Genomic DNA, 27,249 nt, shown 5'->3' with positions numbered 1-27,249 from the left:
CCCCCCCCCCCCCCCCCCCCCCAGGCAGACACACACACACTGATGAATTTCTCTCTACAGTCAGGCTGGAGTAATCCCAAAGTGGTGTCTTTGGTAAACAAGGAGAACCCGGGTGAAGCAAGCGACTCCCACCAGAACAAGGCATGAACAATGTTCACTCCCTACTGTGTTACTCAACCTGTTTCCCTAGATCTCTGTTGTCACATTAGAGAGTGTTCTAGGAGATAACGGCCTCGCTCCCTAGTTACTTCCCCACCCTCGTGCTGGCCTTTGACAGACCTCGCAGTAGAGGCCCACAACACGGGGAGGGCACCGCGTCTCAATCCCCGAGTCTCAGTCCCCGAACTCCACCGCACGTGCAGCTGGGCTTGGCAGCACTCAAGCGCGGGGATGCTCGGCTTAGACGAACTTACGTTCCGGCAGCAAGGTCTGCGATACTTGAGCACCCCTCCCCCTCTCCCGTTTCCACCCTGTTTGTGTTTACGCAGCGAGGAGACATTCAGGTTTCCAGAAGTCAGGTCACCGCAGGCCCCACCCAGTAGTGGAGAGAGTGAGTCCCAGAGGGGGTTGCCAGCGAGTTCCTCCTCCTTCCCCTTCCCGCTGTCCGCGAGCCTTGGGCTCCCAGAGGCGTATGACGCCAGCGCCCTCTGACCCTACCTCTGACCACAACAAATCCCTACTCCACCCGTCTTTTTTGTCCCACCCTTGGTGACACAGAGCCCCAGCCCAGGCCCCGCCCAAAGCACTCATTTAACTGTTATTGCGGAGTCGCGAGGCGCTGCTTCTGCTCGCTGCACTCGCTCAGGCAGCTGGGCGTAGCTGCGACCAGGCGGAGTCCCGGCGGCGCGTACTTACTCTGACCTCGCGCGCCATGACTGTCGCGCGGCCGAGCGTGCCCGCGGCGCTGCCCCTCCCCGGGGAGCTGCCCCGGCTGCTGCTGCTGCTGCTGCTGTGCCTGCCGGCCGTGTGGGGTGAGTGGGGGTCCGGGGGCCCGGCAGCCAGGGAAGCCCCTGGGCTGGGTGGGAGGTCCAAGTCGGTTTCCGAGACACGCACAGGGACCGGGGACTTGGCAGGTGGGGAGCGTGGCCCGCGGTCTTGGTTCCCGCCGTCCTGTACCTTTAAGGCTGTCGCCGCTCACCAGCATTTGGGGCTCCTGCTGTGTCGGCCGCCAGCTGACTTGGCTTTAGGGGTTGTCGTGAAGGTTTAAAGAGGCCCCGGCTGGGTTTGCGGAGCGGCCAAGCCTGGGAAAATCGAAAGGGAGGGCTCAAAGAGAGCCTTAACCCCCAAAAAGCTGGTCTAAAAGGGTGGGAGGCCAGACCGCTGACCGCTGCCCACTCTCGACAGAGTCCAGCCGTGTAGAGCACACCATGCTGCAAACTTGCATGTCATCTCTTTAAGGTGTGGCATTTCAAGGGGGCGTGTGTCTTAAAAACAGCAACTGTGAGGACCCTTGATAGTCATTTCCTTCAGTTCTGCTTTTGTCTCCCTAGCTGACTGTGGCCCTCCCCCAGCTGTACCTAATGCCCAGCCATCTTTGGAAGGCCGTACAAGTTTTCCCGAGGACACCATAGTAACGTACAAATGTGATGAAAGCTTTATGAAAATTCCTGGCAAGCGGGACTCAGTGATCTGCCTTCAGAACAGTCAGTGGTCAGATATTGAAGAGTTCTGCAATCGTAAGTTCCTCATTTTTTTCGAAAAGTTATGGGAATGGAATGTATCTAAAATTTATTTTTATATATCTTTGAAGTGACTAGTAATTGGTAGTTTTCTAGTGTTACTAAACCCCAGGGTATACCTTGTTGGCACTTCACACTCCAGCTAATTGAAGACATTTACCTCCCTGAGTAGGTCCTGCTGCTTCATTAAGAGTTTTTCTTCCTAACACTGTACCCCTTGAACGAACTAGTAGAGAAATTAAACAATATGTATTGTTTAGGGAGTAAATATATAAAATATATTTGGCAATTGCCTTGAGAGACATAGCGTAAGTGATCTGTTTTCTTAAATATTTTGTAAAGTAGGGCTTATCAAATACAACTCTGTGGTGGCATTTTTAAAAGCTCTCAATATTTACTTCAAAATCTGTTGTACGTATTTATAGGTATTTATAGATCATACAATGTGTCATGATCAATCAGTGTAATTGGGATAGCCTGTACCTCAAACACTTGGCGTTTGTGTGGAGAATATTCCAAATCTATCTTCTCTTCTTGCTACTTTGAAAAAATATATGTATATATATAAATTGGGATATATATAGGGACATATATGTATGTATATATGAAGATATATATATAGAGAGAGATATGTAAATTGGGATATAGATAGACAGGTAGATAGATTGATTGTTAAAAATGAATAAGAGGCCCAGTGAAGAGTTGTTTTGGGGCTAACACAGTAACCATGTTTGATATTGATATCTAGTAGAATTAAAAGAAATGAAGATTTCTTGTTTTAGGTGAATATACATACAGTCATCCACACCTCATGTGCCCTTTGGTTTCATAAAATATATATCGGCATTATCTTGGAGGAAAAAAGTCTGTTATTTACATAGTCCTGTATTAGCTTTGAGATATGTGAGTAAAGATAAAAGAGACCCCATAACCTGACTTTGAACAACTTAAATCAATAGAAGCTACAGTAACTACAGAAATTGGCACAAATACTTTTAGAAGCCATGCTTGAAATAGGCTTTAACTTTTTATTTTTATCCACGATAGAGGCAGTAGGATGAAGTACATAGTCTTTGCACACATATCATGTTTTAACTCTTCCCCATGTTGTTACTTTATCCAATTGTGGAGGAGACAGGCCCCAGTAGTTAAATAACTTCCTCAAGAGCAACAGCTTTTATGCCGAAACCAAGGTGTAAACTTGGGTCTTCTGACTGCAAATCCAGAGACCCTTCCACTTGACCATGCCTCTCTAGATTCACATTTGCCCAGCTGTTTACAGATATAAATACTTTATGTATACAATTGACTCATCCTTGCCCCCAGGGCTTGTGGGAATTAAATGAGTTTATATGTAAATAAGTGTTAGCTGCTATTATTGTTGTGCAGGACATTAGTCCAGGGGTCTGGAAATACCCTATTCCTGTACTGTATGGTGCTGTGTAGTTCTTTAGGGTAGGGTAAGGAAACCAACATTTACTGAATGCCAGAACTGTGCCAGGCAACTTAAATTTTTTTTTTTTTTTAAGTGGGGATAGTGATATCTGTGTACCAACTCTACTTCCTAAGCCTCTAGTAACTGGGAAATAAAGTATACATGTGAATACATTTGCTACATTGCAAATGCCATGGTGATATTAATATAGTTAAGTACCAAATGTGTGCAAAGCAGTAAAGAAAGGGGGTTATTAGGGTCCAGATAATTAAATATAGATTATAAAACAAACATTGATACTACTTTTTTTGTTGCTGCTTTTGTTAATACATTTAGGTAGCTGCGATGCGCCAACCAGGCTAAATTTTGCATCCCTCAAACAGCTTTATATCACTCAGAATTATTTTCCAGTCGGTACTGTTGTGGAATATGAGTGTCGTCCAGGTTACAGAAGAGACCCTTCTCTATTAGCAAAACTAACTTGCCTTCAGAATTTAAAATGGTCCACAGCAGCTGAATTTTGTAAAAGTGAGTAAAATTTTTTAAAGTATTTTCAACCATCTGGTGTTTGGGGAAAATAGTATACCTTCCTTCATTCATGCTAGAATTCTATGTGTATATATTATTATTTAGGATGTTTCTTGATAGGACCATGAGTGTCAATTTATTTTGAATTAGACAAACTAAATATTTGTGTGGTAGGAATACTTATTCACTCAAAAATTTCACATTTAATTAGTTTGAGGTTACCTAAAATGAAACAAGTATATATTCTAAATACGTTGCTTTTTCAAAACTTATTATAAAGAGAAATTAGAATTAAAGAAGTCTAAGGGTCAGGCATGGTGGATCATGCCTATAATCCCAGCACTTTGGGAGACAGAGGCAGGTGGACCACTTGAGGTAAGGAGATTGAGACTATCCTGGCCAACATGATAAAACTCCAACTCTACTGAAAATACAAAACTAGCTGGGCGTGGTGGTTCATGCCTGTAATCCCAGCTTCTTGGAAGGCTGAGGCAGGAGAATCCCTTGAACCTGGGAGGCAGAGGTTGCAGTGAGCTGAGATTACGTCACCACACTCCAGCCTGGGTAACAGAGCGAAACTCCATCTCAAAAAAAAAAAAAAAAAAAAAAAATTTAAGGAAAAAAACTAAAAATGGTTCAGAGGGTAAATTTACATATATGTGCTTGATNTTAGAATTAAAGAAGTCTAAGGGTCAGGCATGGTGGATCATGCCTATAATCCCAGCACTTTGGGAGACAGAGGCAGGTGGACCACTTGAGGTAAGGAGATTGAGACTATCCTGGCCAACATGATAAAACTCCAACTCTACTGAAAATACAAAAACTAGCTGGGCGTGGTGGTTCATGCCTGTAATCCCAGCTTCTTGGAAGGCTGAGGCAGGAGAATCCCTTGAACCTGGGAGGCAGAGGTTGCAGTGAGCTGAGATTACGTCACCACACTCCAGCCTGGGTAACAGAGCGAAACTCCATCTCAAAAAAAAAAAAAAAAATCTAAGGATAAGAACTATCAATGGTTCAGATGATGAATTTACATATATGTGCTTGATAATTTTTTCAAAATTTTTTCCCATGCTTCATTGAGGTATAATCAACAAATATTATTTAAGGTGTACAACATGATGTTTTAATATATGTGCACATTGTGAAATGATAAACACAGTCAAGCTAATTAACATATCCACCACCTCACATAGTTACCTTCTTTGCGTGTATGCCTGATAATTTAATTTAAAAAAATCGATTTGTATTCTATTCTAGAGAAATCATGCCCTAATCCTGGAGAAATACCAAATGGTCAGATCAATGTACCAGATGGCATATTATTTGGTGCAACCATCTCCTTCTCATGTAACACAGGGTAAGTTTGGGCATACTAAAACCCTGTATTTAGGAAATGAGAAAACAAATTAGGACTTGAGATTGTTAGTTTCATGACTGGTATTCACAGCTACTAGCAACTAAAACAATCCTCCTCAAAGACCCTTCATCATGAGCTCATCACAGTTAAATTTACTAAAATGGGGCAAGAAAGGAAGATTTCTTATACCACCAAAATTCTCTAAATTCTGATTTCAGTAAATATGTGATTCAATATAAAATTTTAAATGTGATTAATAAAAAAATTTGAGATGATGATATTTGCAGAAATAATTCTTCAAATGTTAAATACTAAACCAATCTTTAGTTGACCTAAATAATGAATTTGCATGAGTTTTTCTCTATGCAAACAAGCTGTTACAAAACAGCATGAGTTAAAGACATTCCTAGTGTGAAAATATTCTAACCTAAGTTCTTTGATAAGTTCTCTATATAGGAAAAAGGAACTCATTCATTGAGTACCATCAATGTCTCAGACACTGTTGAAAACTTTACATTTATTTTCTCATTTCATATCTGTAAATTAAATAATTCTATTTTACTGTGTGTGTGTCCCTATTCTTTATAAAGTAAAAATATCAGTATCACTTGTCTCCTTTACGAAATAGATGTTGGTTAGCTCACAAACACAAAATCTGGGAAGTACATTGAACCCTTTAAATACAAGTACATTCTATTATTCTATGAAGCCTATATTTAGAACTCAGAAATATAAAATGTTCAATCATCTATGTCATTTAAAAATGTGTAAAACACTTTTATGCTTTCTAAAATATTCCCCATGCAAATAAAAAATGTGCATGTCTTACCCGTTTTACTCTTTGGATGTCACCTTTTTAAACTTAATTTTTCTTTTCCTTTAAACTACTGTGTGGACTTTTGTCAACTACTGTTTTATTTTCACCTGCTGCTGTAGTAAATATTTCAAGATAGTAACCTGGAGAATTTGAGGAAAGTCAAATATGTGTGAATGTAACAAACTCTTTTTTCTCCCCCTATTGCTTTAGGTACAAATTATTTGGCCCGACTACTAGTTTATGTCTTACTTTAGACAGTGGAATCCAGTGGAGTGACCCGTTGCCAGAGTGCAGAGGTAAGAGTTAAAAATCTAAGCACTCAGGTTGTGAGGCTGAGTACTCAATGATAAATTAATTTCTGCCCCTTAAGAATTAGCACAGTGTGTATTTGTAGCAAACCCAGCTTTCAATATATGAGTGCTTTGCTAATTTTAATACCTTTTCTAGTGATGCTTCTTAATTTATTAGCTGTGGAGATAAACCGTCAGGTTTTCTGAGTCTTAATTCCCAAACAATAGAATGAGGATTAAAAACAAACTTAGATTTGTATTGCACTTGGTCATTTATTGTCTAACCATTACTTCTAAAGTCAAGTATGATAGGTAAAAGATTTCCACCCCACAATTTTAATGTAAGAAAATACTGTCTATCAGAGGGTCTATAAGACTTGACCCCATATCCTAAAACAAGTGGCAATGGAAGGCCTTTAACCCAGGTCTCTTATTTCAGACCCAGCATTTTTCTAAAACCCAGTGTTGCCTACATGCTGCTTCTTAGGATTAAAATAATTAAGAGATAATTATCTAGAAGGGTTCTAAGGTGTGATATATTCTTATCATTAGAGAGGTAAGCTTATACCATAAAGGAGAAATACTGTTTCTGGTATTTGAGAATCTTCTGAAAGAAAGATATGGTACAGCAATAATATTACAAATGGATATATATCCTGTCAAATTTATGTCAGTTAGAGAAATGTGTCTCTTGGAAATTGAGAGGAATAAAATACAGCAATATTTTAAAATGTAGGCTTGCTTACTTTCCATCCTTCTCTTTCTTTACACACAATGTGCCCTCCTGCAAATGACTTCTGAAGGCCCTATTGTCAAAATTATTGATAAGTTAAAGTGTTTGTGTGTTACTAGGGGAAGAAAACTAGAGTAGATTTAGTGTAATTTATCAAACATTTATCGATTGACACTCTGGTAGGCAACGTGTAGGGTCAACTGGTATGAAGACAAATAAAACGAAGCCATGCCATCAAGGAGCCTGCCCCTGCCACACCCACCATGTGCCCTTCTTTTTGAGATGTCATACTACTACCACCAGTTTTTTCTCATTGTAGTTGTTTTTAAATTTTTCATCATTGCTACCCAGTAGCACCTTTCCCACTTTCCTTGTCCAGTAAGAGACATTGTAAATGATAGTAAATTAAAGATAGAAAACAAGGAAAAACTGGGCCGTATCTTTTGTTTGACCCAGGCAGCATGTCACAAAGTTCAGACAAACAGTCTCCCATCTGAAGCCAGTATTTGCACAAGCACCTGCTGTGTCATGAATTTGACAGCAATGCAAACCCACTTTATCTTCCTGCTTGCGCCATCTAGGTCTCAGCCTTGCTTCCCTATTTGGTGTCTTGAACTCCATGCTAAATATTCTGATGTTCATGTTTTCCTCCTTGACTCTTCTATCCTCTCTGACTCAGCAACCACTGACATCTGCATCCTGTAGGAAAGAGCCCCTGTTCTTAAGCAATCCCAGTGCCTTCAAATATCCCCATAAGGCCTTACTTCTTTTAGGATCATTTTGATTTTCCACATAACTTGTTTTGACCATACCAAAAAGATTGAATGGAAAGTAAATTCTTAAACAATGTAATGCTTCACCTCGAGTATGTAGCCCTAGCCTAAAAACACATGAGGTTGCTTCAATGTCCATGTGTGAATATGGATATGAAGAAGGAAAGAACAATGGATACATCCACTAATTGTCTGTAGTTATACAGAAAACAGAGGTGATGCTAGTTTACCTGTGAATGGAGCCTCACTGTCAGAGGACTTGTTTGCTTATCTCTCTGCCAATGTTTTCTTTTTCAAAATTTTAGTTGACTGATGGTATCTGCTAACCTAGAATCAATCCCTGCTATATAATGACTATCATCCCAGACCCTTCTGTTTATCTTAACTCCTCACATCTCATCCCTGAATCATTGTGCTTTACTTCCTCAATCTGTTTTTCAAACTTGTGTTTTGCCTTCCATCTGTATACTTACGGCATAGTTTATTATTCCTTCTGTGGACTATTGCAGTCAGGGCCACCTCTAACATTTTCAGGGCCCAGGCAAGAATATAAATGGAGGTCACTGGCCTAAGACCCACTTTCTTTCAAATAGGCCTTCCTCTTCCCACACTGTATGGGTTTTCTGGTGCAAATAAGTGGACAACTCAGCCTAAATACCCAAGTCACATCCACCACGTCCACCATAACTTGTATCCACCCTCCATTGTCTATTGGGTTAGAGGTGAAGTATATCAGCGGGATAGACCACCCCCAAGAACGTGGACCAGTGGGAGGGACCCTCTCAGGCCCTGGAAAGGGTGTTGGCACAGGGAATTCTGCGTGCTAGTTCCTGGAGCATGTTCTGGAATAGAGGAGAAGTCGTAGGACAGGTTGTCATTGAGTGTATGCTCTCAGCCTACAGATATCCTACCAACAGGGGAGAGACGCATCCAGAGGAGGGCCAGAGCACAGCCTTTTAAAATATGGGGTCTGAGGCAGCAGTCTTAGTTGCCTGAGTTCAAGAGTGACACTGATAGCAATGGCCTCCTGCCTCCATTCTTTCACTCTATTAATGTTTCATCCATATTTTACCCAGAGCGATCTGAAACACAGATGTGACTTAGATGTCTGTTTCCTCCTTAGAGCTTATTCATTCATATCTCCTATCACTTACAAAGCCCAAATTCCTTAGTATAGTGTATAAGACAGTCATGGTCTACCTACTGCTTGACACTCAGGTCTTGCCCTCATGTTTTATATGCCTTATACATGCAAACTGCTGTGGTTTCCATGTACCTCTTTTTTTTCTTTTCTTTTTTTTATTTAAATTGAGACAGGGTCTCATTCTGTTACCCAGGCTGAAGTGCAGTGGTGTGATCACAGCTTACTGCAGCCTCAATCTCCTTGTCCCAAGTGATCCTCCCACCTCAGCCTCCCTTGTATCTGGGACTATAGGTGCACACCACCATGCCCAGCTAATTTGTGTATTTGTTGCATAGACAGGGCTTCCTCATGTTGCCCAGGCTGGTCTCGAACTCCTGGGCTCAAGCAGTCTGCCCACCTCAGCCTCCCAAAGTGCTGGGATTACAGGCGTGAACCACCATGCCCCGCTGCCCCTTCTTTACTTAGCTATATTTTCCTAAGAGTTAGTTCTCTAGCCCATCAGGAAGATTCCCAGGCTGGCTACTTCTGTGATGACCCTTGCAATTTTTATTGAAATCATTTCTGAATCTTTTTTCCCCGCTAGCTTTTAAGACATACGAACTATATCTTGTTCAGCTTTGCACTTCCAGTTATAGAAAAATGCCTGGCATGTGTTAGGCACTTAGAAAATGTTTGAACTGAACCAATGGTATGTGTGTCTCTGCATACTCCAAGTTAGTGTAAATCAGAACAGCTTGTTCTTGCTGCTTGTTTTGATCCAAGACTGAAGAGTGATTGATAAATGTGCTAAGTATTTTCTGTGTTCTTAAGTATGCTTGGTGTAACATAATTTGACATACGCACATATTAAATTGCCTTCCATTCTTTTTTTTTTTTTTTTTTTATTATACTTTAAGTTCTAGGGTACATGTGCATAACGTGCAGGTTTGTTACATATGTATACTTATGCTATGTTGGTGTGCTGCCTTCCATTCTTAGAAAAAAAAAAGGACAACAACATCATGCCTTTGGCGTATGTGGAACCATTGAATTTTTTCTCAGGGCAATTGCCAGAGAGTGGTCCCTTTTTACATTATAACTAAAAAAACCTCTGCTTGTATTTATTTTATAAGTTCAACTGCTCAGTAAGATTGTTTTGAATGAAGTCTCTGTGAGTCAATATGTACTAAAATGTTTACTCTAGAAGTCAAAATGTAATCCTGACATTTAAGATCTCTGCTCTATCTAAAATGATCTGTACTTAGTTCTTAAACATGCTGCTTGAATTTTCAACTCCTTGCATTTGCCATCATTTCCTTCTTAGAGTGAAGAGTAATGCTCTCTCCTCTGTTCTCTCTCGAAAGCATGGTACATATTACGTTTAAACTGAAGTTCTATTTCCCTGCCCAAGTCTTCTCTGACTATACTGCTTTCATCCCTAAACTCCTGCAGCATTCACTTTTCCTAGCACCATTTTGATATGCATAAATCTTATTATAATTTTTCCTTTACATACATGTTCTGAATCTTATTATTTTTATGAATTAGTTTCAAGGTTAGCATTTGTCTTCTACACCATTTGCATTCAAAGCTCTAGTATACTACCAATTACTTAATAGGCATTTATAAGCACCTCTTGTTGATAATGCTGAATTTAGAAAAATGATATTTTGATTTCTTTAAAATATAATCTTTAACATGTTTTGGTCTTATTTGTAAAAATGTTTTACTAGTTTTATTTATTTAAAAGATGTTGGAATTGTTTTTTAAGAAATTTATTGTCCAGCACCACCACAAATTGACAATGGAATAATTCAAGGGGAACGTGAACATTATGGATATAGACAGTCTATAACGTATTTATGTAATAGAGGATTCACCATGATTGGAGAGCACTCTATTTATTGTACTGTGAATGACGATGAAGGAGAGTGGAGTGGCCCACCACCTGAATGTAGAGGTAATCACTTTGGATAGTTATATTTTTGCTTTATTCTTACCCTTAGGTCTACATGTGAGTTGCAGACATTCTATGAATCCCCTAAGAAAAAAATGTAAAATGTTTACATAAACATATTTGTATTTTTCTGTGGGACACAATTTTTCTAAAGCTTCTCAGAAAGGTCTATGGCTTGTATACACACACACACACATACATACACACACATTATGATGTGTATATATAAAATAGGCCTCATATTTTTGGTGAATTTGCTTAAATTTGCTGTTTTATACCATGTTGCTTTCAGTAAGTTAATACAGGTACTTTGTTTATACAAAGAGGATATAAAGTGGTTTATTGGAGGGAGAATCTTAGATTGAAGGCTCTAGATAGTGACCATACATGTTGCAACAACTGAGAAACTCTTGCCATCTGTTGACTTCCCTGAATTAACATTCAATTCTTTTCTGCCTCCAGAATTTCTGTTATTATCCATTCTCCTTCATCCTTCTAGACTTTTTCTTTCAATGTCTTTTTATACCCAGAAGGTACTCTCAGAATCCTTAAAATTGCTCTTTAAATATATTTTAAAAGAAATATTTAGAAGATCAGTGAAGCTGGACTAAACATTGCCTAGTATCAATAGATGGCATTTAAGTAGTGGTGAATACCAACATGACTCAACCATTTGAGTATTTACTTTTATAATTAAAATTGAAATTTTATTAGTATGAATTTTAAAATTCCTTGTTAAAATATTTTATTATAAGTATTATACATAGACATAATGACATAATATTAAAGCCATGGAGATGAGTACAAAATGGGAAGTGAAAGCCTCTTCTCTATCACTAGTCCTACTCTGAGAGGTAACCATTTTTACAAATTCTTTTGTTTCATTCTAGAATATAAATAAACATACAAACATTTTTTATTTATTATACCAATGGTGTGGGTATTCATTTATCTAAGCAGTCCTTTATTGATGGCAATTTAGGTTTCTTGTTCTAGTTTGTTTTTTAATGAACTATTATTACAAATGATGCTATAATAAATATTCTTGTACATCTGTCACTGCACATGTATGCAAGTACATTTGTACAATAAATTCCTTGCAGTATAATTATTTGTAACAAAGGTATGTGAATTACATTTTTCATACCCATTAGTAACGTTGCTTTTTAAAAGACTGTACCAATTTAATCTCCCACTAATATTACATCATTGCGGTGTTTGCACCTTTAATGATAATGATTGTTAGGGAGATTTGACAATGTAAATGGTAAAAATTTTTATTATTTGAATTCATTTAGTTATGAAGTAAATTTAGTGTGTGTGCTTTTTTAATTTGGCCATTTGATCCAGTTCATATTAATTTTTCCAATTTTATTAAATGATCAGTTATTTAGAGCTTAAAAACCATATGGAAGTACCCAAGTAGGTCATGGCAGGCTAATACTTCCATTAAAACAACTATAAAATCTGAATAGATTACCAAAAATTTATATTTTTTAAGGCATAAGATGTAGCTGTGGAAGTAACAAGGTCTGAATGAACTAAAATTCCTGGGGGCGGGTGGTGAAGGCAACCCATTCTGACGTAAGCCAGTTGTCCCTAGGGACATTTGCTGAGTCTGCACCTGGACTAAGGATTCACCTTGACCCAGACAAAAGACCACTTCCAGGAAAGAGAAATCAGCAAAGCTTTAATGGTTATGGAGGGATAGGGTAATACACTGGAAATTGAGGCCCTCAAATGCAGAACCAGTTTTTCCTAAAGGCCATTTGCTAATTTTGGGGCTGCATGTGAGAGGCTGGGAAGCTTGACCCAGAGCTTCTAAAGTACAAAATGAAATCTTTCAGAACCTGATAGTATTTGGATGGCATATACCCACCAGAGGAACAGGCTTTTATCTAGCATACCATAGGTCTCCCCCTTAGCACATCTGTGCTCATTTTGAAACTGTGTAGGGAAGGACATTAGATGGCTGGGAGAACTCTGAAAGATAGACCTGGATCTCCTGCCATCTTCCAAAGGTGAAACAACAAAAATCTGCCAGGCTTTCAGTCAGAAGCCCAAAAGGGCCCCTCCCAAGGAACAGAGGCAAGAGCAGAAATAGATGGAGTCTTACCGAAACTGAAACCCAGCTCAATTCCTAATAGGTTGAAGATATGATTACCTCAATGCAGTCTGCTTATCAGAAAGGCATATCGTATCATCCAGATGTTTTATATACAATGTTTGGCATACAACAAAAGACTGTTAGATATGGAAGGAAGCAAGAAAATATGACCAAATCAAGAGAAAACAAAACCAAATAAAGAATATCCAGATAATTGAGTTAGCAAATGAAGAACTTAAAATAACTGATGAACAAGTTTAAGATGATAAAAGAGAACTTCAACTGGAATCTGTAAAAATGGAGTAAAATGAATATTCTACAACTGGAAAATATCTGAAATTAAGAACACAATAGATAGGTTTAGCTATTCAGACAGAGCAGGAAACAGTATTAGGAACTGAAAGATCAGTTAAAAATACCCAAACTGATGCACAAAGAGAAAAAGCAAAAACAAACAAACAAAAAACTTCAAAGAACCAGCAGTAAAACTGATCACCGCTCAGCAAAAAAATGATGCAGGCCAAAGGATAATAAGAAGAAATCTTTAAAATACTGTAAGAAAATTACTGTTCACCTAGAATTCTATACCCAACTAATACAACATTCAAAACCTAATGCAAAATAGAGATGTATTCAGACAAAAACCAAGAAAACTTTGCACTAGCAGACCAAACATGCACAGAATGAGAAACTAAAGGAAATTCTTCAAGTAGAATGAAAATAATCCCAGGTAAAACATGAAAATACAAGAGGAAATGAACACTGACAAGGATAAATGAATACTGAGTTTATAAACAGTGAATGTAATGTCCTGTGGGGTCTGAATTATACATAGAATACAAATGCACAATAACAATGCAAAAGGCAGAAAGAGGTAAATTCACGTGAAGGTTACACAGTTCTAGCAGTACTGAAAGGTGGTAAAAGTGATAGTTCGCATAACTGACTTATAGTCTAATAAATATTGTGATCTCTAGGGTTGCTACAAATGAATGACAGAAGAATACATAAATCACAAGCTAATAAAAGAATAATAATGGATATTTAATCCAAAAGAGAATGAGAGAGAGAAGCAGAAAGGAACACAGAATAGATGGGAGAAATAGAAAACTAATAAGGTCGTTGATATAGACCCAAGTATGTCAGTAATTACATTAAGTGCAATTTGACCAAGATCGTCAGACTTAAAAAAGATTTTTAAAAAACCTAGTTCTTTACTATTTACAAGAGACACAGTTTAATCAAAAGAACACAGAATAGTTGGAAGGATGGAAAAATATACCATGCAAACATTAACCCTTCAAAATAAGCTGACACAGTTATATTAATATCAATGTCTATTTTAAGATGAAACAGTTCATAATGATAAGGAGGCCAACTCAACAGTAATATATCACAATCTGGAATCTATATGTGCTTGATAAAATAGCTTCAATATATATGTAGCAAAAATGGACAGAAAAAATAGACAAATACACACTCATAGTTGGAAAATTCCATACCTATCTTAATAGCTAATAGGACAAGCAACCAAAAATCAGTGAGACTAAAGAGCTGAGCAACAATTAAACATATATACATATGAGATATTAAACATATACATATGAGATACATAGGACCAATGACAAGTATTTTTTTTCAAGTGCACATGGGATATTTACCAAAATTGACCCTATGCTAGGCTCTAAACTACAATACATTGCAAAAGATTGAAGTTATTCAGAGCATACTTTCTAGCCACAGTGGAATTAAACTAGATGTCAGTAACAAAAAGATAATAACTAAAAAATTAACTTCTAGGAAATTTAAACTCTAAGGTAGTGTATACATTCTCTGGATCAAAACTGAGAACTAACTTGATAGAACAAAGAATAATTTAGAATAATTTTTATATAGGAGGGTCTTAGAAGAAAAGTTCATTAAAAAACTTTACTTATCTTAATAATGATTATCATTGAGTGCCTGCTAAATGCTGTGTTACTTGCTAGGCGTTTTACTCAATTTATCCCGTATAGCAGCCTGTGAGATAGGTTAGGAGGCAGAAAAAAAGACCGATACCATCTGAGTTCCTAGGGCATCCCGTGTGTGATGGGGCTGACAGCAGTCATCCTGGATGATGTAATCTTTTGCTTCAGGGACAGACACTGTGAAATAACTTACTCAATTATTTCCCTTAATCCTTATTCAATAATAATTACTCAATCTGTTCTGCTTTTATCCTCATTTTACAGATGAGGAAACTATAGCTTAGAAGGGTTAGGGACTTGCTAGAGGTCACTAGTACGTGGTAAAATCAGGCTTCGGCACTACCCAATGCCGAACAGGAACTTTGTATAAGTGACCCAATGGCAGATGGGCTCTGAAGACCCAAAAAGTTGCTCTGTTGTCAGATTTATGCCTCTCAGAATATGTTCTTACAAAAGTTTCACGTGACTTGTTACCTAGTCTGAAATCTAAAGAGGAACTAGTGTATGGAAAGTTGGTAACCAGCACAAGAGAATTAAAAGGAGTTATTTTTACTCAGACTCAAGTATCACTTTAATTAAGAAGTGAAACAAAACAAGTTCTCAAGCTCGTTAAGATTAAGTGATAGAAAAGACTGTGATTGTCTCTGTTGGCTTAGTTGTTCTAGAACAACATCGTGTTGTTCTTTAGTATTAGCACAGAAGATAATTTGGGAGAGAAAATAGAGATGTGCCACAGAATAAGATCACTAGTGACTCTAACTTTGATTTATTTCACAAAAAGCAGCTTAAGCACTTCAGTATACTTTGGTATATGTCTTCTTTAGTCACCCGTAGGTATGATTTATATCAAAGCAAGAGCGACTTAGAACTTCAGCTCCTTGAGAAATACACAATAAGACTTGGTTTCCTGAAAGTCATACCTAGGTGTTTGTGGGAGAGAGAGAGGATAGCCACAGAGCAAGCAATGACTAAGAATCTTAACATGGCCAGCAATATTCAGCTAACTTGTTTCTTAACCTTTTCTTTCATAGCAAACTCTGTAGCTTCCAAGGCCCCACCAACAGTTCAGAAACCTACCACAGTAAATGTTCGAACTACAGAAGTCTCACCAACTTCTCAGAAAACCACCACGACACAAACCACCACCCCAAATGCTCCAGGTACAGAAACTCCATCAATTCTTCAAAAACACACCACAGAAAATGTTTCAGCTACAAGAACCCCACCAACTCCTCAGAAACCCACCACAGTAAATGTCCCAGCTACAATAGTCACACCAACACCTCAGAAACCCACCACAATAAATGTTCCAACTGCAGGAGTTTCATCAATACTTCAAAAATACACCTCAGTAAATGTTGCAGCTGCAGGAGTCTCATCAACACCTCAAAGACATACCACAGTAAATGTTTCAGCTACAGGAGTCCCATCAACACCTCAAAAAAACACCACTGTAAATGTTTCACGTATAGAAGTTTCACCAACTCCTCAGAAACCTACCACAGTAAATGTTTCAGCTACATTAACCCCACCAACTCTTCAGAAACCCACCAGAGCAAATGATTCAGCCACCAAAGCCCCAGCAGCAGCTCAGACATCTTTCATATCAAAAACCCTATCTACAAAGACCCCTCCTGCAGCTCAGAATCCCACAATGACAAATTCTTCTGCTACACAGGCCACACTAACAGCCCAAAGATTCACCACAGTAAAAGTTGCATTTACGCAGTCTTCTAGCAACACGAAAGTCCACCAATGTACATTCCCCAATGACTAGTGGTCTCAAGAGTACACAAAGATTCCCTTCTGCTCATATTACAGCAACACGGAGTACACCTGCTTCCAGGACAACCAAGCATTTTCATGAAACAACCCCAGATAAAGGAAGTGGAACCAGTTCAGGTCAGTTGACACTGTTCAGGTTTACTGAGTGTGGATCTAATGTGCTATGGTAGAAATAGGAACTTGACCAAGATTGCAGGATTAAATGGTCTCTAATTTATTGTAGCCAGGGTTTTTTCATACTAATACTTTTTGCTTTATTTGGAAGCAGACTTGGATTATACTAGGGCAAATCTTTAAAAAAAGAAACATTTACAATAATAGAGAAAAAGACTGTGGCCCCATAAAAAAAAATGCTAAATTAAAATTGGTAAAAAAAAGAAATTCTGTTTTCTGTAGTAGTTTTAGGGAGTCAACGAATTCGTCAAGACCCCTTCAAAGAACCAAATAAATACTGTCTTTAAGGTTGAGTCCTGGGTCTGGCTCATTGATAGAGACCCATCCCTCAAAGCTTGCTAAGGAATCTTTCCGGATTCCCTAGAGTTGCAGATGTGGTAAAGCATCTCAATAGTGTCGTCTAAGTAATTGAAAATACAGAGATCCTTTCAAATAATTCGTATTACTACAAGCTCTATAAACGATAGGTTCTCAGTGACACCAAGTAATTGTGTTTTATCTGTATAGTTTTACCCATTATGACCATATTTTCAGAATGATTTTATGTATTTCATAATTGTTACCTTAAAGCCTATTTTGCCAGCACCTGGATATTTTTAAGAATTTAAACGTTACAGATGTTATTGTTAAAGTTCCCTTAATACATTTCGCCAGCCCATTTTTCTCCCTCTAAGGCAATTACTGCCCTGAAACTGATGTGCTTACTTCCTGTCTGTTTTCATTCTTATGCTCCATGTATCTTTCCATAAGTAGTACATAATAATATTTCATATTTTTAAAATAATTTACAGAAACTGTATATGTTTCATTGCCTTTTAGCACTCAGCATTGGTTTTGTGGCTTACATTGATTAATTTAGATTTGCTTCACTAATTTTAATTCTTTATGAGGTTTTTTACTTCTTTACAATTTTATGACATCTCTTGGTCTAAAATTTCTAGGTTGAGTATGTCCAGTTTTTAATAGGGCAAGGCAAAGAGAAATAAGCGTCACTTATAAATTTGTTATACAACTTTATTGACATATTTTCTTCTGTAAAAAGTATAAGATAATTTAACAAATTTAAACTGAACCTAATGAGTCAATAATAATATCAATATTTGGGATCAAATTTTACTCTTAGGTACAATTAATTTACTCTTTCAGGACCCAATATAAAATGCCATATTTAACTCTTTTTAATTGAAAAAAAATTGTAGCCACCACTTACTGAGTATATACTGTAGGGGTATGTTCCATTCACCTTCTATTTGATGCCACTTGTCGGTACTACAACCTTGCAAAGTATCTTTAGATTGATTTTATCGATGAGGAATTAGAGGCTTAGAGATTAATTCATACAGTTCATATACAGTGCACAGTTTAATCCTGCACTTTTTCTGCTGAGTAATGTTGCTTGTTCTAAATGGCACTCTGAGTCAATGTGTTCACCTCACTTAGGAGAGCAGCTTATTTATTGTTATAATTTTGCTTATCTGAAAGTAAATTTATTTTTGCAATGTCTCATCCATAATCATTGAAAAATGTAAACAATAAGGTGATATGGTAGTTTTGAGTTTTGATATAGTCTGTTGATAGGGACTTAGTCTTCTTATAGTTTCTTGATAGTAGGATTGGATCAGCAATTATTTGCTGTTTACGTTTTCAAACATGTTTCTTGCCCTCAAGTCTTATAACCAAATTTAAATGGCGTTTGTTTTGGTGGTCAATAATTCTTTATCATAATTTGTATTTATAGTGTTGATTCTGTTGAACAGATATAAACAGTAATGTTTACATTCTACTTGATTAAGTTAATGTGTAATTGTTTTATAAATTTTAATTATGGAAATTTGAATTGCTTTTGAGTTTTGTAGTGTAGTTTATTGATAGTATATGAAATTGCTAGCAAATCAATGACTTTAACAAATTTTGTTTTAATCCTTTTTTTTCCCTTCATCTATAGGTACTACCCATCTTCTATCTGGTAAGTTTGGCTCTCAGGCAGTTAAAAGAAATTGTTTTCACTGTGGGATATACAATCCATATTCCTGGGAGATAATATTGTCTTCTTGTTTTTTAAAAAAATTATCCTACAGTTTATTTTAAAACTTTTTAGTATGGAAAACTTTAAACATCACTCAAATAGGGAAAATAGTACAGTGAATCCTCATATACTCTCTTGGATTCAGCAATTTTCGACTCATGGATACCCACGTTCCCCACATCCCCTAGATTATTTGGAAAATAATATCAGACATCGTATCATTTCCTTCATAAACATTTCACTAAGTAACCTTTATAAAAACATAACCACGTAGCATACCTAAAAAAATCCGGTAATTCCTTAATATCAGCAAATATTTAGTCAGTATCCAAACTTCCCTGATTATGTTACAATTTTTTAATTGAAACATAATGTTTTATATATTTATGAGGTAAATGTGATATTTTGTTACATGCATGGACTGTGTGATTCTCAATTTGGTATTTGGGGTATTCATCACCTTGAGTATTATTTTTGTGTGTTGGAAACATTTTAGGTCCTTTCTTCTAGTGACTATTAAAAATATATTACACATTATTGCTAACTATGCTTACCCTACTCTGCTATTGAATATTAGAACGTAAACTTTCTATCTAATTGTATGCTTATACCCATCGGCCAAAGTCTCTTCATCCTCCCTCCTACTCACACACTTTTCCCAGCCTCTGGTATCTAACATTCTATTCTTTGCCTCCATGAGAACTTTTTTAGGTCTCACATGTGAGTAAGAGCATGTGATATTTGTCTTTTTTGCTTGGCTCATTTCATTTAATATATGGCCTCTAGTTCCATTCATGTTGCTGCAAATGACATGATTTTATTCTTTTTATGGCTGAATGTATTTCATTCTATATATACTAGATTTGTATTTATTTATTTATTTAATTTATTTATTTTGAGACAGGGTCTCATCCTGTCACCCAGGCTGGTAAGCGGTGGTGTGATCATAGCTCACTGCAGTCTCGAACTCCTGGGCTCAAGCGATCCTTCCACTTCAGCCACCCAAGTAGCTGGTACTACAGGTGTGTGCCACGACACCTGGCTAAATTTTTGAAATTTATTTTTTGTAGAGACAGGATTTCCCTATGTTGCCCAGGCTGGTTTCGAACTCCTGGCCGTAAGCGATTCTTCCGGCCTCCCAAAGCATTGCGATTATAAGTGTGAGCCACTGCACCTGGCCCCACGTTTTCTTTATCCATTTGTACATTGATGGACACTTAAGATGATTCCATATCTTTGCTGTTGTGAATAGTGCTTCAATAAATATGTGAATGCACTTATCTTTTTGATACGTTGGTTTATTTTTCTTTGGATAAATAGTAGTATAATTGCTAGATCATAAGATAGTTCTATTTTTTATGTTTTCAGGAACCTCTATATTGTATTCCACAGTGGCTGTACAAATTTACATTCTCACCAACAGTATATAAGATTTCCTTTTCTTCACATCCTCACCAGCATCTGTTATTTTTTGTCTAAAAATGGTCATTCTAACTGAGGGTAAGAACTGATATCTCTTATGGTCTTGATTTGCATTTCCATGATGATTAGTGATGAGCAGTTTTTCATATACCTGCTGGCCATTTGTATGTTGTCTTTTGAGAAATGTCTGTTCATGTCTTTTGCCTACTTTTTAGTGTGATTATTTGTTTTTTTGCTAGTAAGTTGAATTCCTTGTATATTCTGGATATAGTACCTTTACAGATGAATAGTTTATAGATATTTTCTTCCATTCAACAGGTTGTCTCTTCACTCTGTTGATTGTTTCCTTTGCTGTACACAAGCTTTTTAGTTTAATATAGTCCTATTTATGTTTTTGTTTTTATTGTCTATGCTTTTGAGGTCTTAGCCATTAAACCTTCGCCTAATGTCCTTTAGAGTCTTCCTGATGTTTTCTTCTAGTAATTTTATAGTTGTGGATCTTATGTTTAAGTTTTTGATACATTTTGATTTGATTTTTGAACATGGTAAAGAGCAGAGGTCCAGTTTCATTCTTCTGCATTTGGATATTCAATTTTCCCAGCACTATTTATTGAAGAAGGTATCCTTTTCCCAATGTATGTTCTTGGCACCTTTGTAAAAAATCAGTTAGCTATAAATATGTGGATTTATTTCTGGGTTCTCTGTTCTGTTCCATTATTCTGTGTGCCTGTTTTTATACCAATACCATGCTGTTTTTGGTTACTATAACCTTATATTTTGAAGTCAGGTAGTGTGATGCTGCCAGCTTTGTTTTTGCTCGGGTTTTGTTAGCTCTTTGGACTCTTTTTTGGTTCCACAATCATTTTAGGACTTTTTTTTTTTTTTCTATTTCTGTGAAAAATGGCATTGGTATCTTGATAGGGTTGTATTAAATCTTTAGATTGCTTTGGGTGGTATAGTCATTTTAACATTTCCTCTAGGTTTTCCAGTTTGTCAATGTATACTTGTTTATAATAGTCTCTGATATTTTGTATTTCTGTGGTATCAGTTGTAATGTCTCTTTTTCATTTCTGATTTTATTTGGGGCTTCTCTCTTTTTTTTCTTGGTTAGTCCAGCAAGTAATTTATCAGTGTTGTTTATCTTCTCAAAAAAACAAGTTTTCACTGTATTGTTTTTTAGTCTCTATTTTGTTTAGCTCTGCTCTGATTTTTCTTATTTCTTTCCTTCTGCTAATTTTGAGGTTGGTTTGTTCTTCCTTCTTTAGTTCCTTAAGATGCATTGTTAGATTGTTTATTTGAAATCTTTCTACTTTTTTGATGTAATCATTTGTTGCTGTAAACGTCCCTGTTAGCACTCCTTTTGCTGTGTCTGATAGGTTTTGCTACACTGTTTCCATTACTATTTTTTCAAGAAATTTTTTTTATTTCATCCTTACTTTCTCCCTTGACCTAATGGTCATTCAGAAGCCTGTTTAATTTCCATTTATTTGTATGGTTTCCAAAGTTCCTGTTGTTATTTTCTAGTTTAATTCCATTATGGTTTGAGAAGATACTTGATACGATTTTGACTTTTTCAAATTTATTGAGACTTGTTTGGTATCCTAACATATGTTCTATTCTGGAGATTGTTTCATGTGCCATTGAAAAAATTCTGTGGCTATTGGGTGAACTCTTCTGTTAGTGTCTGTTAGGTCCATTTGGTCTAATGTGCAATTTAAATTCAATGTTTCTTTGTTAATTATTTGTCCAGATGAGCTAATGCTGATGGTGGGATGTTGAAGTTCTTCACAATTATTTTATTGGAGTCTATCCCTTTAGATCGGACGATATTTGCTTTATATGTTTGGGTGCTCCAGGATTGGGTGCATACATGTTTAGAACTGTTATATCCTCTTGTTGAATTGATCTCTTTGTCAATTATGTAATGACCTTCTTTGTCTGTTTTTACTGTTTTTTTTTTTCCTAAAGTCTGTTTTATCTGATATAAGTACAGCTACTCCTGTTTGTTTTTGGTTTGTGTTAGCATGGAGTATCTTTTCCATCTCTTTACTTTCAGTCACAATGTGTTTTCACAGATGAGATGAATTTCTTGAAAGAAAGGTAGTTGGGTTGTGTTTTGCATCCATTCAACCAGTATACATTTTTTAAGATGAAAGTTTAATCTGTTTACATTCAGGGTTATTGATATGTGAGGGATTATTCCCATCATCTTATGAATTGATTTGTGGTTGTTTTGTTCTTTTTGTTCTCTCTTATTATTGTAATATAGAGTTTTTCTTTCGTAACATTTTAGTCTTTTCTTTGTGTTTTGTTCTACAGGGGTTTTAAAATTTCTGTGTGTTTTCATGATTGTAGATATCATTCTTTCTCTTCTGGGTATAGCACTCCCTTAAGCATTTCTTGTAAGCCATCTCATGGTGATGGATTCCATCAGCTTTCTTTTGTCTGGGAAAGACATTGTTGCTCCTTTATTTATGAAGGATAACTTTCCTAATCCTTGGCTGGTAGTCTTTTTCTTTCAGCTCTTTGAGTATATCATCCTGTTCTCTCCTGGCCTGTAAGGTTTCTGCTGAGAAATCCATTGTTAGTCTGATGGGGTTCCTGTATAGGTGACTAGATGCTTTTCCCTTGCTGTTTTTAGAACTCTTTGTCTTTGACTTTTGACAGTTTGACTATAATTTGCCATGGAGAAAATCTTTTTTTTTCTTTCTTTCTTTTTTTTTCTTTTGAGACAGAGTCTCATTCTGTCACTCAGCCTGGAGTACAGTGGCGCAATCTCAGCTCACTGCAACCTCTGCCTCCCAAGTTCAAGCGATTCTCCCACCTCAGCCTCCCGAGTAGTAGCTGGGATTAGAGGTGTGTGTTACCATGCCTGGCTAATTTTTGTATTTTTAATAGAGACAGGGTTTCACCATGTTAGCCAGTCTGGTCTCGAACTCCTGACCTCAGGCGATCCGCCTGCCTCAGCCTCCAAAGTGCTGGGATTACAGGCGTGAGCCACCGTGCTGGGCCAGAGAAGACCTTTTTAAATTGTATCTACTTGTTGATCTCTGAGCCTCCTGTGTCAGGATGTCTAAATTTCTTGTTAGACTTGAGAAATTTTCCTCTGTCGTTTTAGTAATAGATTTTCTAATCCTTTCATTTTCTCTTCACCTTCTGAGACTCCTAAAATTTGAATAGTTGGGCACTTTAGGGTGTCCCATATGTCATGTAAACTTTGCACATTTTAAAATTATTTTTTCCTTATTCTTATCTGACTGTGTTATTTCAAAAGACCTGTCTTCAAGTTCTGAGATTCTTTCTTCTGCTTGATCTAGCCTATTATTGATGCTTTCAAGTATATTATGTATTTAATATTTCATGATGTATATTATGTATTTCTTCTTATTATGTATGTCAATTCTTTATTTCCGGAAGTTGTTTGGTTCTTTTATATGTATATTTTTTGGTAAACATCTCATTAATATCCTGAATTGTTTTTCTGATTTTTTGTATTTTTTTAAAACAAATTTTAAAATTTGTATCTCACCTCTCTGAGCTTTTTTAGTATCACAACTTTGAATTCTTTTCCCAGAATTTTGTAAATTTACTCTTGATTGGGATCTGTTGCTGGAGAATTATTGTGTTCCCTTGGTGGTATCATATTTTCTTGGTTTTTCACGTTTCCTGCCTCCTGAAGTTAATATATGTGCATCTGATGTGATACTTGTGGTTTCTAATTTTTTGAATTTGCTTTTGTAGGGGAGGACTTTTCCTGAAGATGTATTTATGGTGTCTGTTAGGTGGGGCACTTTGGCTTTGATTCTGGGTGCATGCAGTAGTGTAGTTTCTGTAAGACCTTCAGCTGTAAATAGCATCAGTGGTATCTGTCATTTCCTCAGTGCCTTAGGATGCAGTTACTAGTGGAGATTTGCTAGGGAATAGGATGCCATGTGGGCCAGTCTTCAGACCCAAGTGTTGGCAGTGGTGGGCTGAGTTTGCCTGTCCTTGGGCCCAGGATGATATTGCTGGCACCAGTGTTAGCAAGCCCAATCAGGCCAGGTATTGGTGGGTCTCTAGGTGGGTTTCCAGGTGGCTCACTTGGGTGCCAGAAATGATAGGCGACCTGGTTCTCAGGCTACTTGGCAGCAAGTGGGGGCATGGGTGATGGCAGTAGTAGTGGTGGGACAACCCTGTGGGACACAAGCAGTCTGTGCCGGTGTTGGCTGTGGCTGTGGTGATTGGGTGGGTCAGTTTCCAGGTCTGCAGGTGGCTTGGCAGCTGTGATGTTAGTGGCAGGTTGAGTGGGCCTGACTTCAGACCCCAGGATGAGTGCTCAGCTGCCAATGGTGGTATACTGGCTGAGCATCTAGGCACCTAGATGGCAGGCTTGGGTACTGAGAGAGTGAGGCTGGGCCAGGGGGACTTGTCCTCAGGCCTCCCTGTGGTGCATGTGAGTGCTGGCTGTGGTAGGACGGGATAGAGTATTCCTCGGCCACTGGTGGAATGCTTAGGTGAGGACAGTGTGGCTGTGCTGTGGACCAGCAACTTGGGAGAGCAGAATTGTTTTCATTTGGGAGCAGCCACAGAGAGGTGGCTGGGGCACATGCAGTTTGCTCATGCCTCAGCCCAAAGCAGCCAGCAGCAGCCATAGCTTCATGCATTGGAATTTGTCCTCAAGGAACCAAAAAATGCCTGGCTGCTCCTCTATTGGGGGTGCCAGGTTGCTGCCAGTGGCTCCTACTTTGGCTCAGGCAACAGTGGCCCCAAAGCAAGATGCAGTCGGGGAGGGACTGGGCTCTCAAAATAGTGTTGTGCTGTGGCTGTTTAGGACTCAGGGGTTTGTAGTACTCAGTGTGAACTTACTCTCTGGAGTAAGGCCATCCCACTGTCTCCAGGCAGCTTCCTATGTTATATCTAGGGCCTATGAGAATCAAGGGACTCCTGTAGGGAGTCCCATTTTACCCATTTTACCCATTGTGGGAGTCTTCAGAGGGAATGTGGACTGGTGGGGTTCTCTCATGTACTCTTTTCCTGCATTAGGGAGTCTCTCCAGGCTCCCAGATAATCTCAGCCAAACAGGCTGCCTTGCTTCTGTCTCCTTCCTTGCTTTGGTGCATCCTGTCACTTGTTTGTTAAATTCTAGTGTTCTGTCTTTGATGATCTCTTCAAAATGTGATTATGTAGTCACTACTTAGGTTTCTTTCCATGGAAGAGGAGAGGACCAGAGGCATCTAGTCAGACATCTTGAAGCCACTCCCCCAATATTGTCTTAGGAAAACAATCAACATGTAGTGTTCGTGGATACCAAAGGGAAAATGGGTAAACACATTTTTTTCTTCCACCTTTTATTTTAGGTTTGGGAGGTACAGGTGAAGGTTTGTTACGTGGGTAAATTGCGTGTCATTGGGGTTGAGTGTACATACAATTTCATCACCCAGGTAGTGAGCTTAGTGCCCAACAGGTAGTTTGGTGATTCTCACCCTCCTCCCACCTTCCATTCTCAAATAAGCCCCGGTGGCCGTTGTTCCCTTCTTTGCATCCATGTGTACTCAGTGTTTAGTTCCCACTTATAGGTCAGAAGATGTAGTATTTGGTTTTCTGTTCCTGCATTAATTCACTTAGGATAATGGTTTCCAGCTGCATCCACATTACTGCAAAGGACATGATTTCATTCCTTTCTATGGTTGTGTAATATTCCATGGTGTATATATACCACATTTTCTTTATCCAGTCCATCACTGATTTGCATCTAGGTTGATTCTATGTTATTGTGAAAAATGCTGATGAACATACGCATGAATGTGTCTTTATGGTAGAATGATTTATGTTGATTTAGGTATATACCCAATAATGAGATTGCTAGGTCACATGGTAGTTCTGAGTTCTTTGAGAAATCTCCAAACTGCTTTCCACAGAGGCTGAAACTAATTTACGTTCCCACCAGCAATGTGTACATGTTCTCTTTTTTCCACAACCTTACCAACATTTGTTATTTTTTCACTTTTTAATAATAGGCATTCTGTCTGCTATGAGATGGTATCTCATTGTAGTTTTGATTGCATTTCTCTAATGATTAGTGATGTTGAGGATTTTTTCCATATGCTTGTTGGCCTTACATATGTCTTCTTTTGAGAAGTGTCTGTTTCTGTCCTTTGCCCATTTTTTAATGGGTTGGTTTGATTTATGTTTATTTGTTTAAGTTCCTTAGAGATTTTGAATATTAGAACTTTGTTAGATGCATAGTTTGCAAATGTTTTCTCCTTTTCTGTAGGTTTTCTGTTTTCTCTGTTGACGTATTTTTTTTTTTTTTTTTGCCATGCAGAAGCACTTTAGTTTAATTATGTCCCACTTGTCAATTTTTGTTTTTGTTGCAATTACTTTTGGAGACCTCATCATGAAGTATTTACTAACACCTATATCAGAATGGTATTTCCTAGGTTTTCTCCTAGAGTTTTTATACTTTTACATTTTAGGTTTAAGTCTTTAATCCATATTGAGTTGATTTTTGTATATGGTGAAAGGTAGGGGTCCATTTTCAATCTTCTGCACGTGGCCAGCCAGTTATAGCATTTATTGAATAGGGAATCCATTCCCCATTGCTTGTTATTGTCAACTTTGTCAAAGATCAGATGGTTGTAGGGGTATGGCTTTATATCTGGGTTTTCTAACCTCTTCCTTTGGTCTATGTGTCTATTTTTGTACCAGTACCATGCTCTTTTGGTTACTGTAGCCTTATAATATAGTTTGAAATCAGGTAGTGTGATGCTTCCAGCTTTGTTCTGTTTACTTAGGATTGCTTTGGCTATTTGGGTTCTTTTTAAATTCCATATGAATTTTAAAATATATATTTTTTAGTTCTCTGAAAGATATCATTGGTAGTTTGACAGGAATAGCATTGGATCTATAAATTGCTTTGGGCAGTGTGGCCCCTTTTAAAATTTTTTTATTATTATTATAATTTTTTTGAGACAGAGTCTCACTCTCACTCTGTCACTCAGGCTGGAGTGCAGTGGCATGATCTTGGCTCACTGCAACCTCCATCTCCTGGGTTCAAGCGATTCTCTTGCGTCAGCCTCCCAAGTAGCTACGATTAC

At 37.7% G+C, this 27,249-nt stretch overlaps 1 protein-coding gene across 6 annotated transcripts in view; it reads left to right on the top strand.

The window, feature by feature from the left end:
• Window positions 1-481: 481 nt before the first annotated feature.
• The window catches only part of CD55 (CD55 molecule (Cromer blood group)), a 38,070-nt gene continuing 11,302 nt past the window's right edge, over window positions 482-27,249 (top strand). For 3 of the 6 annotated variants that reach the window (XM_017880848.1, XM_017880847.1, XM_017880850.1), the window contains exons 1-9: window positions 482-971; window positions 1,491-1,676; window positions 3,451-3,642; window positions 4,900-4,999; window positions 6,027-6,112; window positions 10,507-10,695; window positions 15,798-15,926; window positions 16,588-16,668; window positions 18,671-18,691. In XM_017880848.1, the coding sequence (XP_017736337.1) occupies window positions 872-971; window positions 1,491-1,676; window positions 3,451-3,642; window positions 4,900-4,999; window positions 6,027-6,112; window positions 10,507-10,695; window positions 15,798-15,926; window positions 16,588-16,668; window positions 18,671-18,691 (1,084 nt within the window). In that variant the 5' untranslated portion in view covers window positions 482-871. Of the gene's footprint in view, window positions 972-1,490; window positions 1,677-3,450; window positions 3,643-4,899; window positions 5,000-6,026; window positions 6,113-10,506; window positions 10,696-15,797; window positions 15,927-16,587; window positions 16,669-18,670; window positions 18,692-19,651; window positions 20,029-27,249 lie in introns of those variants that run through there. The other 3 variants (XM_017880852.1, XM_017880846.1, XM_017880851.1) reach the window with 3 other exon arrangements.

This window comes from Rhinopithecus bieti, unplaced genomic scaffold (assembly GCF_001698545.2).
Source record: "Rhinopithecus bieti isolate Rb0 unplaced genomic scaffold, ASM169854v2 scaffold_12049, whole genome shotgun sequence".
Classification (NCBI taxonomy): Eukaryota; Metazoa; Chordata; class Mammalia; order Primates; family Cercopithecidae; genus Rhinopithecus; species Rhinopithecus bieti.
Note: the sequence above shows the minus strand (reverse complement) of the source record. Positions and strands in the feature narration are given on the sequence as shown.